Here is a 13,147-nt window from a genome sequence, read left to right as displayed (position 1 = left end):
TGTGTTCTCTTCTAGGATTTTGACGGATTCTTGTTTCACATTTAGATCTTTCATCTGGGGATCCCTGGGTGGCCCAGCGGTTTAGTGTCTGTCTTCGGCCCAGGGCGTGATCCTGGGGTCCCAGGATCAAGTCACGCATTGGGCTCCCTGCGTGGAGCCTGCTTCTCCCTCTGCCTGTGGCTCTGCCTCTCTCTGTGTCTCACATGAATAAATAAATAAAATCTTTTTTAAAAAAGGATCTTTCATCCATTTTGAGTTTATCTTTGTGAATGGTGTAAGAGAATGGTCTAGTTTCATTCTTCTGCATGTGGCTGTCCAATTTTCCCAGCACCATTTATTGAAGAGACTGTCCTTCTTCCAGTGGATAGTCTTTCCTGCTTTGTTGAATATTAGTTGACCATAGAGTGAGGTCCCATTTCTATATTCTCTATTCTGTTCCATTGATCTATGTGTCTACTTTTGTGCCAGTACCACACTGTCTTGATGACCACAGCTTTGTGGTACAACCTGAAATCTGTCATTGTGATGCCCCCGGCTCTCGTTTTCTTTTTCAATATTCCCCTGGCTATTCAGGGTCTTTTCTGATTCCACACAAATCTTAAGATGATTTGTTCCACTCTCTGAAGAAAGTCCATGGTATTCTGATAGGGATTGCATTAAATGTGTAAATTGCCCTGGGTAGCATTGACATTTTCACAATATTAATTCTTCCAATCAATGAGCGTGGAATATTTTTCCATCTCTTTGGGTCTTCCTCCATTTCTTTCAGAAGTGTTCTGTAGTTTTTAGGGAATAGATCCTTTACCTCTGTGGTTAGGTTTATTCCTAGGTATTTTATGCTATTTGGTGCAATTGTAAATGGGAATGACTCCTTAATTTCTCTCTCTTCAGTCTCATTGTTAGTGTATAGAAATGCCACTGATTTCTGGACATTGATTTTGTATCCTGCCACACTGCCGAATTGCTGTATGAGTTCTAGCAATCTTGGAGTGGAGTCTTTTGGGTTTTTTATGTACAGTATCATGTCATCTGCAAAGAGGGAGAGTTTGACTTCTTCTTTGCCAACTTGAATGCCTTTTGTTTCTTTTTGTTGCCTGATTGCTGAGACTAGGACTTCTAGTCCTATGTTGAATAGAAGTGGTGAAAGTAGACATCCGTGTCGTGTTCCTGATCTTAGGAGAATGGCACCCAGTGTTTCCCCATTGAGAATGATATTGGCTGTGGGCTTTTCATTGATGGCTTTTAAGATGCTGAGGAATGTTCCCTCTATCCCTACACTCTTCAGAGTTTTGATCAGGCCTGGATGCTGTCAAATGCTTTCTCTGCATCTATTGAGAAGATCCTATGGTTCTTGTTTTTTCTCTTGTGGATATGATCTATCACGTTGATTGCTTTGCGAGTGTTGAGCAAGCCTTGCATCCCGGGGATAAATCCCACTTGTGGTCATGGTGAATAATCTTCTTAATGTATTGTTGGATCCTATTGGCTAGTATCTTCTTGAGAATGTTTGCATCTGTGTTCATCAGGGATATTGGTCTATAATTCTCCTTTTTGGTGGGGTCTTTGTCTGGTTTTGGAAGTAAGGTGATGCTGGTCTCATAGAACGAGTTTGGAAGTATTCCATCCCTTTCTATCTTTCAGAACACCTTTAGTAGAATCAGTATTGTTTCTTCTTTAAACATTTGATAGAATTCCCCTGCAAACCCATCTGGCCCTGGACTTTTGTGTCTTGAGAGATTTTTGATGACTGCATCAGTTTCCTCCCTGGTTATTGTCCTGTTCATGTTTTATATTTCTTCCTGGTCCAGTTTTGGTAGTTTGTGGTTTTCCAGAAATGTGTTCATTTCTTCTAGAATGCCTAATGTATTGGTGCACAGCTGCTCATAATATGCTTTTAAAATAGTTTGTATTTCCTTGGTATTGGTGGCGATCTCTCCTTTCTCATTCATGATTTTATTAATTTGAGTCTTTTCTCTTTTGTTTTTAATAAGGCTGGCTAATGGTTTATCTATCTTATTAATTCTTTCAAAGAACCAACTCCTGGTTTTGCTGATCTGTTCCACAGTTCTTCTGGTCTCGATTTCATTGAGTTCTGCTTGATTCTTTATTAACTCTCTTCTTCTGCTGGGTGTAGGTCTTATTTGCTTAACTTTCTCCAGTTCCTTTAGGTGCAAGGTTAGCTTTCTATTTGAGTTTTTTCCAGTTTTTTGAGGGATGCTTGTTTTGCGATATATTTCCCCCTTAGGACTGCTTTTGCTGTATCCCAGAGATTTTGAATGGTTGTATCTTCATTCTCATTAGTTTCCATGAATCTTTCTAATTCCTCTCTAATTTCCTGGTTGACCCTTTGATCTTTTAACAGGATGCTCTTTAACCTCCACGTGTTTGAATTTCTTCCAAATTTCTTCTTGTGATTGAGTTCAAGTTTCAAAGCGTTATGGGCTGAAAATATGCAGGGGACAATCCCAATCTTTTGGTATCGGTTGAGACCTGATATGTGACCCAGTATGTGGTCTCTTCTGGAGAAAGTTCCATGTGCACTTGAGAAGAATGTGTATTCAGTTGCGTTTGGATGTAAATTTCTGTAAATATCTGTGAAATCCATCTGGTCACAGTGTATCATTGAAAGCTCTTGTTTTTTGGAGATGTTGTTTTTAGAAGGTATGTCATTTGCAAAAAGTGCCGTGTTGAAGTCTCCCAGTATTAGTGTGTTTTTAGCTAAGTATGTCTTTACTTTGCTTATTTTTTTAAAATTTTTTTTAAATTTATGATAGTCACACAGAGAGAGAGAGAGAGAGGCAGAGACACAGGCAGAGGGAGAAGCAGGCTCCATGCACTGGGAGCCCGACGTGGAATTCGATCCGGGGTCTCCAGGATCGCGCCCTGGGCCAAAGGCAGGCGCTAAACCGCTGCGCCACCCAGGGATCCCTTTACTTTGCTTATTAATTGATTGATATACTTCGCAGCTCCCACATTAGGGGCATAAAGATTCATGATTGTTAGGTCCTCGTGTTGGATAGATCCTTTAAGTATGATATAGTGTCCCTCTTCATCTCTTACTACAGTCTTTGGGATAAACTTTAATTTATGTGATATGAGGATTGCCACCCCTGCTTTCTTTTGAGGACCATTTGAATGGTTAATGTTTCTCCAACCTTTCATTTTCAGGCTGTAGGTGTCCTTATGTCTAAAATGGGTCTCTTGTCGACAGCAAATAGGTCCAGTCTGAAACTCTGCGCCTTTTGATGGGATCATTAAGCCTATTCACGTTCAGAGTTACTATTGAAAGATATGAATTTAGTGTCATCGTGATACCTATTCAGTCCCTGTTTTTGTTGGTTATTTCTTTGGGCTTCCACTTTCTTTTACAGAGTCCCCCTTAATATTTCTTGCAGAGCTGGTTTGGAGGTCACATATTCTTTCAGTTTCTGCCTATCTTGGAAGTTCTTTATCTCTCCTTCTATTCTGAATGAGAGCCTTGCTGGATAGAGTATTCTTGGCTGCATGTTCTTCTTTAGGACCCTGAATATATCCTGCCAGGCCTTCCTGGCCTGCCAGGTCTCTGTGGAGAGGTCTGCTGTTAACCTAATACTTCTCCCCATGTAAGTTAGGGATCTCTTGTCTCTTGCTGCTTTAAGGATCTTTTCTTTATCTTTGGAATTTACAAGTTTCACTATTAAATGTTGGGGTGTTTTACAGTTTTTATTGATTTTAGGAGGGGAGCTCTCGATCTCCTCGATCTGAATACCTGTTTCCCTCCCGAAATTAGGGAAATTCTCAGCTATGATTTGTTCTGGTCCTCTGTCCCTCTCGGCGCCCTCTGGAACCCCAATTAAACGTAGATTTTTCCTTCTGAGGCTGTCATTTATTTCCCTTAACCTTTCCTCGTGATCTTTTAATTGTTTTTCACTTTTTTCCTCAGCTTCCTTCCTTGCCATCAACTTGTATGTCACTCACTCGTTCTTCTGCCTCACTAACCCTCGTCATTAGGAGATCCAGTTTGGATTGTATCTCATTTAATTGATTTTTAATTTCGGTCTGATTAGGTCTAAATTCTGAAGTCATGAAGTCTCTTGCATCCTTTATGCTTTTTTCCGGAGCCACCAGTAGCTTTATAATTGTGCTTCTGAATTGGCTTTCTGACATCGAAGTGTAATCCAAATTTTGTAACTCTGTGGGAGAGAGTACTGTTTCTGATTCTTTCTTTTGTGATGAGTTCTTTCTAGGCATTTTGCTCAGTGCACAGTGGCTAAAAATAAGTTGTACTGGCAAAACGAAGGAGACAAAAAGGAGAGAAAAGAAAAGGGGAAAAAAAACCCCAAAGATCAAAAAACAAAAACAAAACAACAAGGAAGGGTGTCCTTCCCTTTTATATATTGTAAATCCCTCGACTTCCCCTGCAGCTTTCCAGCGCTGCTTGGTCAAGAACTTGTGCTTCCTCTGTCCTTCCAGCTGGTCTTCTTTGGGAGGGCCCTCTGTCTGATTCTCAGCTGTGTGCACCTGGGGGAGCTGCCCTGACCCCTTCCAGGTGTATTGCTCAGTTGGAGCGGTTTATCCTGTGTGGCCCCTGTTCCCTGACACTCAGGCAACAGGTGACACCAGGAAGAACAACAATAGTGGCGGGGCCAGATCTCCAGTCCTGGAGTCAGCTCCCACAGTAACTACTCCAGTCTCCCAGTCTGTAGGGGCTTGGATGCTCCGGGGCAGGGGGCACTAATCTGAACAGCCAGGGCCCCCGGGTGGCAGGAGCATCCTCTCTGTCCTGTGCCCCTCCGGCCTCCCTCCTTTCCCTGTGAGAGCCCAGGATCCCAGGCTGTGTCCCCCGGGGCCCTGGGATCCGGGGCCTGCGGCCCTGGAATTGCACTCCCAGGACATGCAGCCCCCTCCACGTGAAGCCGCCGCCTGAGCTGCTGCCTAAGCTTCTCTGAGGCGCCGCTGGCATGCACTCTAGCCCTTTACCAAGCTTGGCCTGCAGCGTGTGGCGAGCTCTCCCTGGGGTGCACTTCCTCTGTTAGTGATTCGGGGAACCTGGAGGCTCCACTGCCCCTCCTGGGTTCCTGCCAGAGTTCCCTGCGAGTGCCTTTCTGTCTGGGAAGATTGTAAAAGTTCCTGCTTCTCCGGGACTGGGCTTTCCTGTCTTGGAGGCTCATGTCCCCCGGCCTTAGCCGGGCTCTTCGTGGGGCCCCTCCCCCTCAATATTCTTTTTAATTTTTTTTTCCATCTTCCTACCTTGTTAGAAGCTGAACTCTTCTCTCTGTAGCATTCCAGCTGTTCTCTCTTTACGTCTCAGGTCGAATTCATAGGTTTTCCGGATGATTTGAAAGTTACCTCGGCAAGTTGGTGGGGACAGGTGACTTGGGGATCCTACTCTTCGGCCATCTTGCCTCTCCCCCAACAAATAATTTTCAAATCCCTATGTTATACACCTAAAATAATAATGTAACATTGTATGTTGGTTATATTTCAGTAATAAAATTTTTTAAGTATTTTATTTATTAATGAGAGACACAGAGGCAGGATATAGGCAGAGGGAGAAGCAGACTCCCTTTTGGGAGCCTGATGCGGGACTCGGTCCCAGGACCCCAGGATCCTGACCTGAGCCAAAGGCAGACAGTCAACCACTGAGCCACCGAGGCACCCTCAATAGTAAATTTTTAAAAAGATTTTATTTATCTATTCATGAGAGACAGAAAGAGATGCAGAGACAGAAGCAGGCTACACGCAGGGATCCTGACGTGGGACTCCATCCCAGGTCTCCAGGATCATTCCCTGGGCCAGAGGGAGGTGCTAAGCCGCTCAGCCACCTGGGCTTCCTAATAGTAAATTTTTAAAAAAATTTAATGTAATCTCTACACCCAGCATGGGACTTGTACTCGCAACCTTACAATCAAGAGTCGGATGCTCTTCTGTCTAAGCCAGCCAGGCAGCCCTCCATAATATGTTTTTTTAAAAAAGAATACATAGAGTCTGTTGCATAAATCTTAATTTCCAACAATGCTTTGCATAGTCAGACACTTATTATGGACAATATATTTTTTAAAATTGCCATCAGTTCTGCATAAATCTTTTTCAGTAAATAGGAGAGAACACTTGCCAATTCATTCTATGAAGTCGGTATTACCCCAGTACTAAAACCAGGTAAAGACAATATATAAAAACTGTATTTCAGACCGGTATCCTTCATCAACATAGATGTAAGTATTCTTAACAAGATATTCATCAGTAGAATTCAACAATATATAAAATAATTACATACCATAGCCCAGTAGGGTTTATTACATCTTGCAAGACTGGTTCATTATTTGAAAAATCAGTCTTTGCAATCCACCACATAAACAGGATAAAGAAAAAAAAGATAATTATCGTTATCTCTATGGATGCAGAAAAATATTTAACAAAATTGAACAATGCATGATTTAAAAAACCTCTCAGAAGATTAGGAATAGAGGAGAATTCCTTCAACTTCATAAAGAACATCTACAAAAACTATACAGCTAACATTACACTTAATGGTGAAAGACTAAGTGTTTTTTTTCCTAAATCAGGAGCAAGACCAGTTATGCTCTCCCTTCTGCTCTGCAGCATAGTACTGGAACTTCTATCCAGCATAGAAAGGCAAGAAAATGATATAAAGCGCATACAGATCAGAAAGGAAGAAGTGAAACTGTCCCTAGTTGTAGATGACATAGTCTGTAGAAAATCACAATCTACAACAAAATTCCTAGTACTGATAAGTGAGTTCATCTAGGTTGTAGGATACACAATAAATATACAGAAATTAATTATATTTCTATATACTGACAATGAATTGGAGGAACTGACATAAAAAAACAAAATGCCATTTATAATTCCTCCAAAGAAAATGAAATAGTTAGGTATAAATTTCACAAATGATGTTCAAGATCTATATGCTGAAAATTATAAAATACTGATGAAAGAAATCAGTGATGGACTACATAAATGGAGAGACAAAGACCTCCATGAATTAGAAAGTTCAACATGGTAAAATGTTAATTCTCTCCAAATTGGTAAAGAAGTTTAACACAATTCTTCTTTATATCCCAGCAGAATTCTTTGTAGATATATACAAGATTATTTTTTATTTATATATATATGAATAATATATCTAATTATCTAATTTATATATTACATATATAATCTTATATATAATCTTATATAATATAAATATAATCATATATATATGGAAAGAGAAAGGAACTAGAAAAGCTAAAACATTTTTGGAAAGGAATCAGTTGGAAGCAATCACTTTACTTTGATTTTTAAAACTTACTGTGTAGCTATAATAATTAAGACTGTGTGGTATTAGTAGTGGAACAGATATAAAGAGCAGTAGAACAGAATAGAGAAACCATAAATAGCCCATACAAGTGCAGCCAACATTTTTGACAGTGCTGCAGAAGTACTTTGTTAGAGGAAAGATAGTCCTTTTAACAAATGGTAGTAGATTAATTGGACATGCATAGGTGAACAAGTACCACACATCTAGATTACTATCTAAAATATATGAAGAACTCTCAGAACTGAACATTATGAAAACAGTCCAATTAGAAGATCAGCAAAAGACTGCAGACATTTCCCTGAAGAAATTATATATGTGGCAAATAAAGACATGAAAAGATGTTTAACATCATTACCCATTAAAGAATTGCAAATTCAAATCACAATGAGATATAACTAACTATATGCCTATCAGAATGGCTAAAATGAAGAATGGTGATAACACTGCATGCTGGATTGGATGTGGAGAAACTAGATCGCCCACAAATTGCTGGTAGAATATAAAATGGTACCATCACTCTAGAAAATAATTTGGCATTTCCTTTCAAAACTCAAAATAGACTTATTGTGCAACCTAGCACTTACACTTTTGGGCATTTATCCCAGGGAAATGACTTATTTTCATGTAGGAACTTATAAATAAATATTCATAGTAGCTTTTAGTCATAATAGCTCCAAACTGGAAACAACCCAAATGTCCTTCATTTTCTTAAAAGGTTTTTTTTTTATTTATGAGAGACAGAGAGGCGCAGAGACACTGGCAGAGGGAGAAGCAGGCTCCATGCAGGGAGCCCAACATGGGACTCGATCCCGGGTCTCCAGGATCAGGCTCTGGGCTGAAGGCGGCGCTAAACCGCTGAGCCATCCAGGCTACCCCCAAATGTCCTTCAAAAGATGAATGGTTAAACTGTGGTACGTCCATACCATGGAGTAGTACTTGGCAAAGAAGGGTATTGATATATACAACATGGATGAATCTTAATGGCATTATGCCAAGTGCAAATGCAAATCTCAGAAGGTTGCATACTGTATGATTCCGTTTATATAACAATCTCAAGTTGACAAAATTGTAGGGATTGGGAACAGATTAGTGGTTGCCAGGGATTAGGGATGGTGCTGAGGGTGTTGGGTGTGACCATGAAAGGGGTAACATAAGGGAGATCTTTGTGGTAATTGAATAGTTCTGTATCTCAATTGCAGTGGTGGTTATACAAATCTACACATGATTATAGAACTATACACACAATTATACCTATGTCAACCTCCTGGCTTTTATATTATAATTGTTTTAAATATGACCATTGGGGGAAACTGGGTAAAGTGTACACAGGACCCTCTCTCAACTATCTTTGCAACTCCCTGTGGATCTATAATTATTTCAAATCAAAAAGTTTGTTAAAAAGAACACTCTCACTATTGTGGAGCATGCATATGAGGTAGACCAGATATGATGAAGGCAGGGACAGCAGTCTGAAGACTCTTGTCAGGTAAAAGTAATGAGATCTGAACCTCTGCAATATTTGTTGTGATGAAGAAAAGAGAACAGATATAAAGGATAATAAAGTAATCGAATCAGCAGGACCTTGGAAATACGCAGATGTGTAGTTGGTGAAGGAAAGTACGGACTCCTGGAAGATGACTTCCAGGTCTTGGGTAATTGAGTAGATGCTAGGCGTCTTAAGTAAAAGAGGCCATATTAAGAGCCTGAGATATACTAGAAGTAGACAGAAGCCATGTTTTCCTTGTCTGTTAAACCTTCAAAAATCTAAAAGATGTTGGTTTTTTGAGAATTTGGAGAAATTTAAAAAAATCTTTTGGAGTGTCCCATAGTCTGTTATGAAGCCAGATATTTATATAATTCTTCCTTGGACTTCTTTCCTTGCTAGCTTGCTTTCCTTGCTGGTACATTTACTTAAATGAGTTTCAATGTGATTAATGTGACTTTGAGCCTTTATTTCTTCATCTGAAAATTGAGCACTATGTTTTGTGATAACATAGTTATAATGCTTCTCTCTCAGGATTAGAATTCTGAGAAGTAAATGAGATTTACATTTATATGTAAAATATTCAATACATATCAAGTATCTAATAAGTGCTTACTACTCCTACTGTTACTACTGCTAACAATAAAAATTATGGTAACAAAAAATAAAAAGATGTTGAAATGTGACAGATCTTGTCAGTTATGGCCAGTTGCAGAAATGCTCAGAAATTTTCTAGAGCCTGTTTTTCCTCAATTTCTGTTTTCTAGTTCCTTCAGTGATCCTCAAAGAGTGGTCTGCGTATAAAGGGAAGTCACCTCAAACCCCTGAGCTGGTGTCTGCACTAACATTTCGGGAATGGACTTGCCCAAACCTCAAGAAGCTCTGGCTAGGCAAAGCAGTTGAGGACAAGAACAGAAGGATGAGGGCCTTCCTGGCCTGTATGAAGTCAGATACACCCAGCATGCTCAATCCAGCTAATGTCCCAACCCATCTGCTGCTCATGTGCTGTGTACTCCGGTAAGCGATGTGATACAGCCAGTTCATTTCTCTTTTACTTTTTTCACTTTTCCTTTAAACATATGTTTTTATAGTGTTTTGGGACAGGGAGGTTTTTGTTTTATGTGTAGCTTAGAATTCAGAAACACTGAAATTGATCACTGTGGCAGTCTCCTCAGTTTATGATCCTCTCTCATCATCAGTTCATGATCTATGTGAACTTTTTTTAAAGATCTTATTTATTCATGAGAGAGACACAGAGAGAGGCAGAGATATAGGGAGAGGAGAAGCAGGCTCCCCTCAGGGAGCCCAATGTGGGACTCCATCCCAGGACCCCGGGATCATGCCCTGAGCCTAAGGCAGATGCTCAACCACTAAGCCACCCAGGCATCCCTCTATGTGAACTTTTATATTTGGTTTTATGTTTGGTTTTTGTGCCCTTCAGTCTTTATTCATGATCTAATTCCCTTCTCTTCCTGTAGTTATCCACTCTGGGGTATTTGGTGTGTGTCCTTCCAAGCCATTTTCTGTGTATTTATTTAAACATATGTGTATCCATACACAGTCTGTAGGGTTGTTTGTGTAGATTTTTTTCCAGTTTTTTAACATGAAAGGTGCTGACATCTCATTCTATTCCGTATTTTTTTCGCTCTGTTATTTTTGGCATTTGTCCATATTTATACATGGTTCATTCCTCAAGACTGCTGGATTATGTTCCATCAAATAGTAATTCCACAGTATTTTATTTATTGATATCCAGTTCTTGGGTGTTACAAACAGTGTTGCAGGAAATATCTTCATAGATGTCTTTGTTTTTTGTGTGTTCCTGTGTCAGTTTATCTGAAGTGTATACTCAGTAGAATTCATGGATCCTATGAAATATGCATATAGGCTTTTCACCACATATTGCCAAGTTGCTCTAGATCACATCTGTACTAATTTATAGTCTTGTGAACAATGCATAAGGGTTTCTATTTCTTCATAGTATCACCAGTACTGATATCATATAACTTCTTAATTTTTGCCAGTCCAGTGGGGTTGAGGTAGTTTCAAAAAGTTATTTGTTTATTTAAGAGAGTGATGGAAGAGGGATAGAGGGAGAGAGAATGTGAAGCAAATTCTGCACTGGGTGCAGAGCCCAACAGAGGATTGGATCTCACAACTGCGAGATCGTGATATGAGCCAAAACCAAGAGTCAAAACACCTAACCGGCTGAACCACCCAGGCACCTCTCAAGTAGTATCTTTTATTTTACTTTGCATTTCTTTGACTACAGATGAGGTGAGCTTCCACTTTATACATATTAGCCATTTGTTTTCTCATTCTCTGCAGTGCCTATCTATTTTATCTTGCAAGTTTTCTTTTAGGTAACTTGTCTTTCTTGCTGATCACAGAAGTTTCTTATCAAATGTGTATGTATATACATGCATATATCATTGATATATGCATCAATGATAGCAAAAATCATTTCTATATCTGTGTGTATATCAAATATTTTCCAGTCACTGTTTTTTAAAACTATGTACAATATATTTTTTTAACAAAAGTGTTCATTTTCACCAGCTTTTTTATTGTTATGACTTCATATACATAGAAAAGTTGGAAAAATAGTATGGTGAACACTAATATGACCGCCACTTAGAGTCTGTAAGTCATATTTTACTATACTTACTTTATCCTATATAACTATCCATCTCTAGCCAGCCATTTACCCATCCTTTTGGATGCATTTCCAAATAAGTTGCAGACATCAGTGTATTTCACCCCAACTAAGAAATATTTAAGTTTGGTTTTGTTATACCCTTTAAATTGTGCCCGTGTGGTGTGTGCTTTTAAAATCTTATTTAATAGGGATCCCTGGGTGGCTCAGCGGTTTGGTGCCTGCCTTCAGCCTGGGGCGTGATCCTGGAGTCCCGGGATCGAGTCCCATGTTGGGCTCCTTGCATGGAGCCTGCTTCTCCCTCTGCCTGTGTCTCTGCCTCTCTCTCTCTGTCTCTCTCACGAATAAATGAATAAAATCTTTAAAAAATCTTATTTAATAAACTCCTCCCTACCCTTAGGTCATAAAGATACTTTTCTACATTGTTTTAATAGTTTTATAATGGTGACTTTATGTCAGGTCTTAAATATAGTAGCTGTTTATTCTGTATATGCTGTAAGAAAGGATCTGATTTTATTTTCTTGAAATAATAAGTTAGTTTTCCCAACTCCATTTATTAAATGATCTCTTCAAACCCCATGATGTATATTACCACCTTTCTTATGTGCCAAGTTCCTATATATACACGAATACATTGCTGGTATCATTTTTTTCCATTGCTTATTTGATCTCTGACTAGGATCACATTGTTTCAATTGTTCTAGGCTCTTAATTTGTCTTAATATCAGGTTGGGCAAATCTCCACTCTGTACTTTTCTTGTGTCAGACATGTACTATTTTTTAATCATGTGATCTTTATCCTTCAACATATAATTTAGAATTAGTCCAGTTTCCACAAAATCTTGTTGGAATTTTTTGGTCCATGAATTGAATTTATAGATGAATTTTGGGAGAGTTGACATCTTTATCATGCTAAGTGCTCCCATCCAGAGATCATAGTTTACCTTTCCCTTTATTTAGGGCTCTTTCTTTATGTCTTAGTAGAGTTAGGTTTTTTCCCATGGAGTTCTTGTGCATTTTAAAATCCTAGGTATTGGGGATCCCTGAATGGCTCAATGGTTAAACGCCTGGAGACCCAGGATTGAGTCCCACGTCTGGCTCCCTACGTGGAGCCTGCTTCTCCCTCTGCCTGTGTCTCTGCCTCTCTCTCTCTGTGTGTCTCTCATGAATAAATAAATAAAATCTTTAAAAAATAAAATAAATAAAATCCTAGGTATTTGATATACATTGTTATGATTATGGATGACATTCTGTTTTCTATTACACTTTCTCGTTTATTTGCTGATGTAGAGAATGTAAATTTTTGTGTAGAGAAGTCAGTCTCAACAAGTCATCAGAGGATTACAGAGTATTGACTTTTGAAATTGGACAGACTTTAGTTTAATTCTGGCTTTGGGACTTTATAGCTTGGATAAGTTACTTTAACCTTTTAACATCCTTTTATTATAAAGGTTCTCGAGAAGCCGCCTTATGGCCTCTTTCACATTATCATTCTCATTTATTATGTTGTATCGCATTAACCCCAGTTTATTGAACCCTGCAGCATTGTAATAACATTTTCAAATGCTCTGCAGCCACCAGCTTGATGCTACAATGGTAGGCCTGCTTGTCATTTTGACTCGAGACTCTGGATATTTTAAACACTTCCAACTACATAAAAATAAATAAGAATGGCTTATGAATAGCTATAATAACTATCACAAAGACT

At 39.1% G+C, this 13,147-nt stretch overlaps 1 protein-coding gene across 3 annotated transcripts in view; it reads left to right on the top strand.

Annotated features, from left to right (window-relative positions):
* FAM120C (family with sequence similarity 120C) overlaps nucleotides 1-13,147 on the top strand; it is a 162,796-nt gene that overhangs the window by 88,605 nt on the left and 61,044 nt on the right. For all 3 annotated transcript variants that reach the window (XM_035712179.2, XM_025468538.3, XM_025468537.3), the window contains exon 10: nucleotides 9,551-9,800. In XM_035712179.2, the coding sequence (XP_035568072.1) occupies nucleotides 9,551-9,800 (250 nt within the window). The remainder of the gene's footprint in view (nucleotides 1-9,550; nucleotides 9,801-13,147) is intronic.

Source organism: Canis lupus, chromosome X (assembly GCF_003254725.2).
Source record: "Canis lupus dingo isolate Sandy chromosome X, ASM325472v2, whole genome shotgun sequence".
In the NCBI taxonomy this organism is placed as follows: domain Eukaryota; kingdom Metazoa; phylum Chordata; class Mammalia; order Carnivora; family Canidae; genus Canis; species Canis lupus.
The sequence above is the reverse complement of the archived record's forward strand: the minus strand, read 5'-3'. Positions and strand labels throughout refer to the sequence as shown.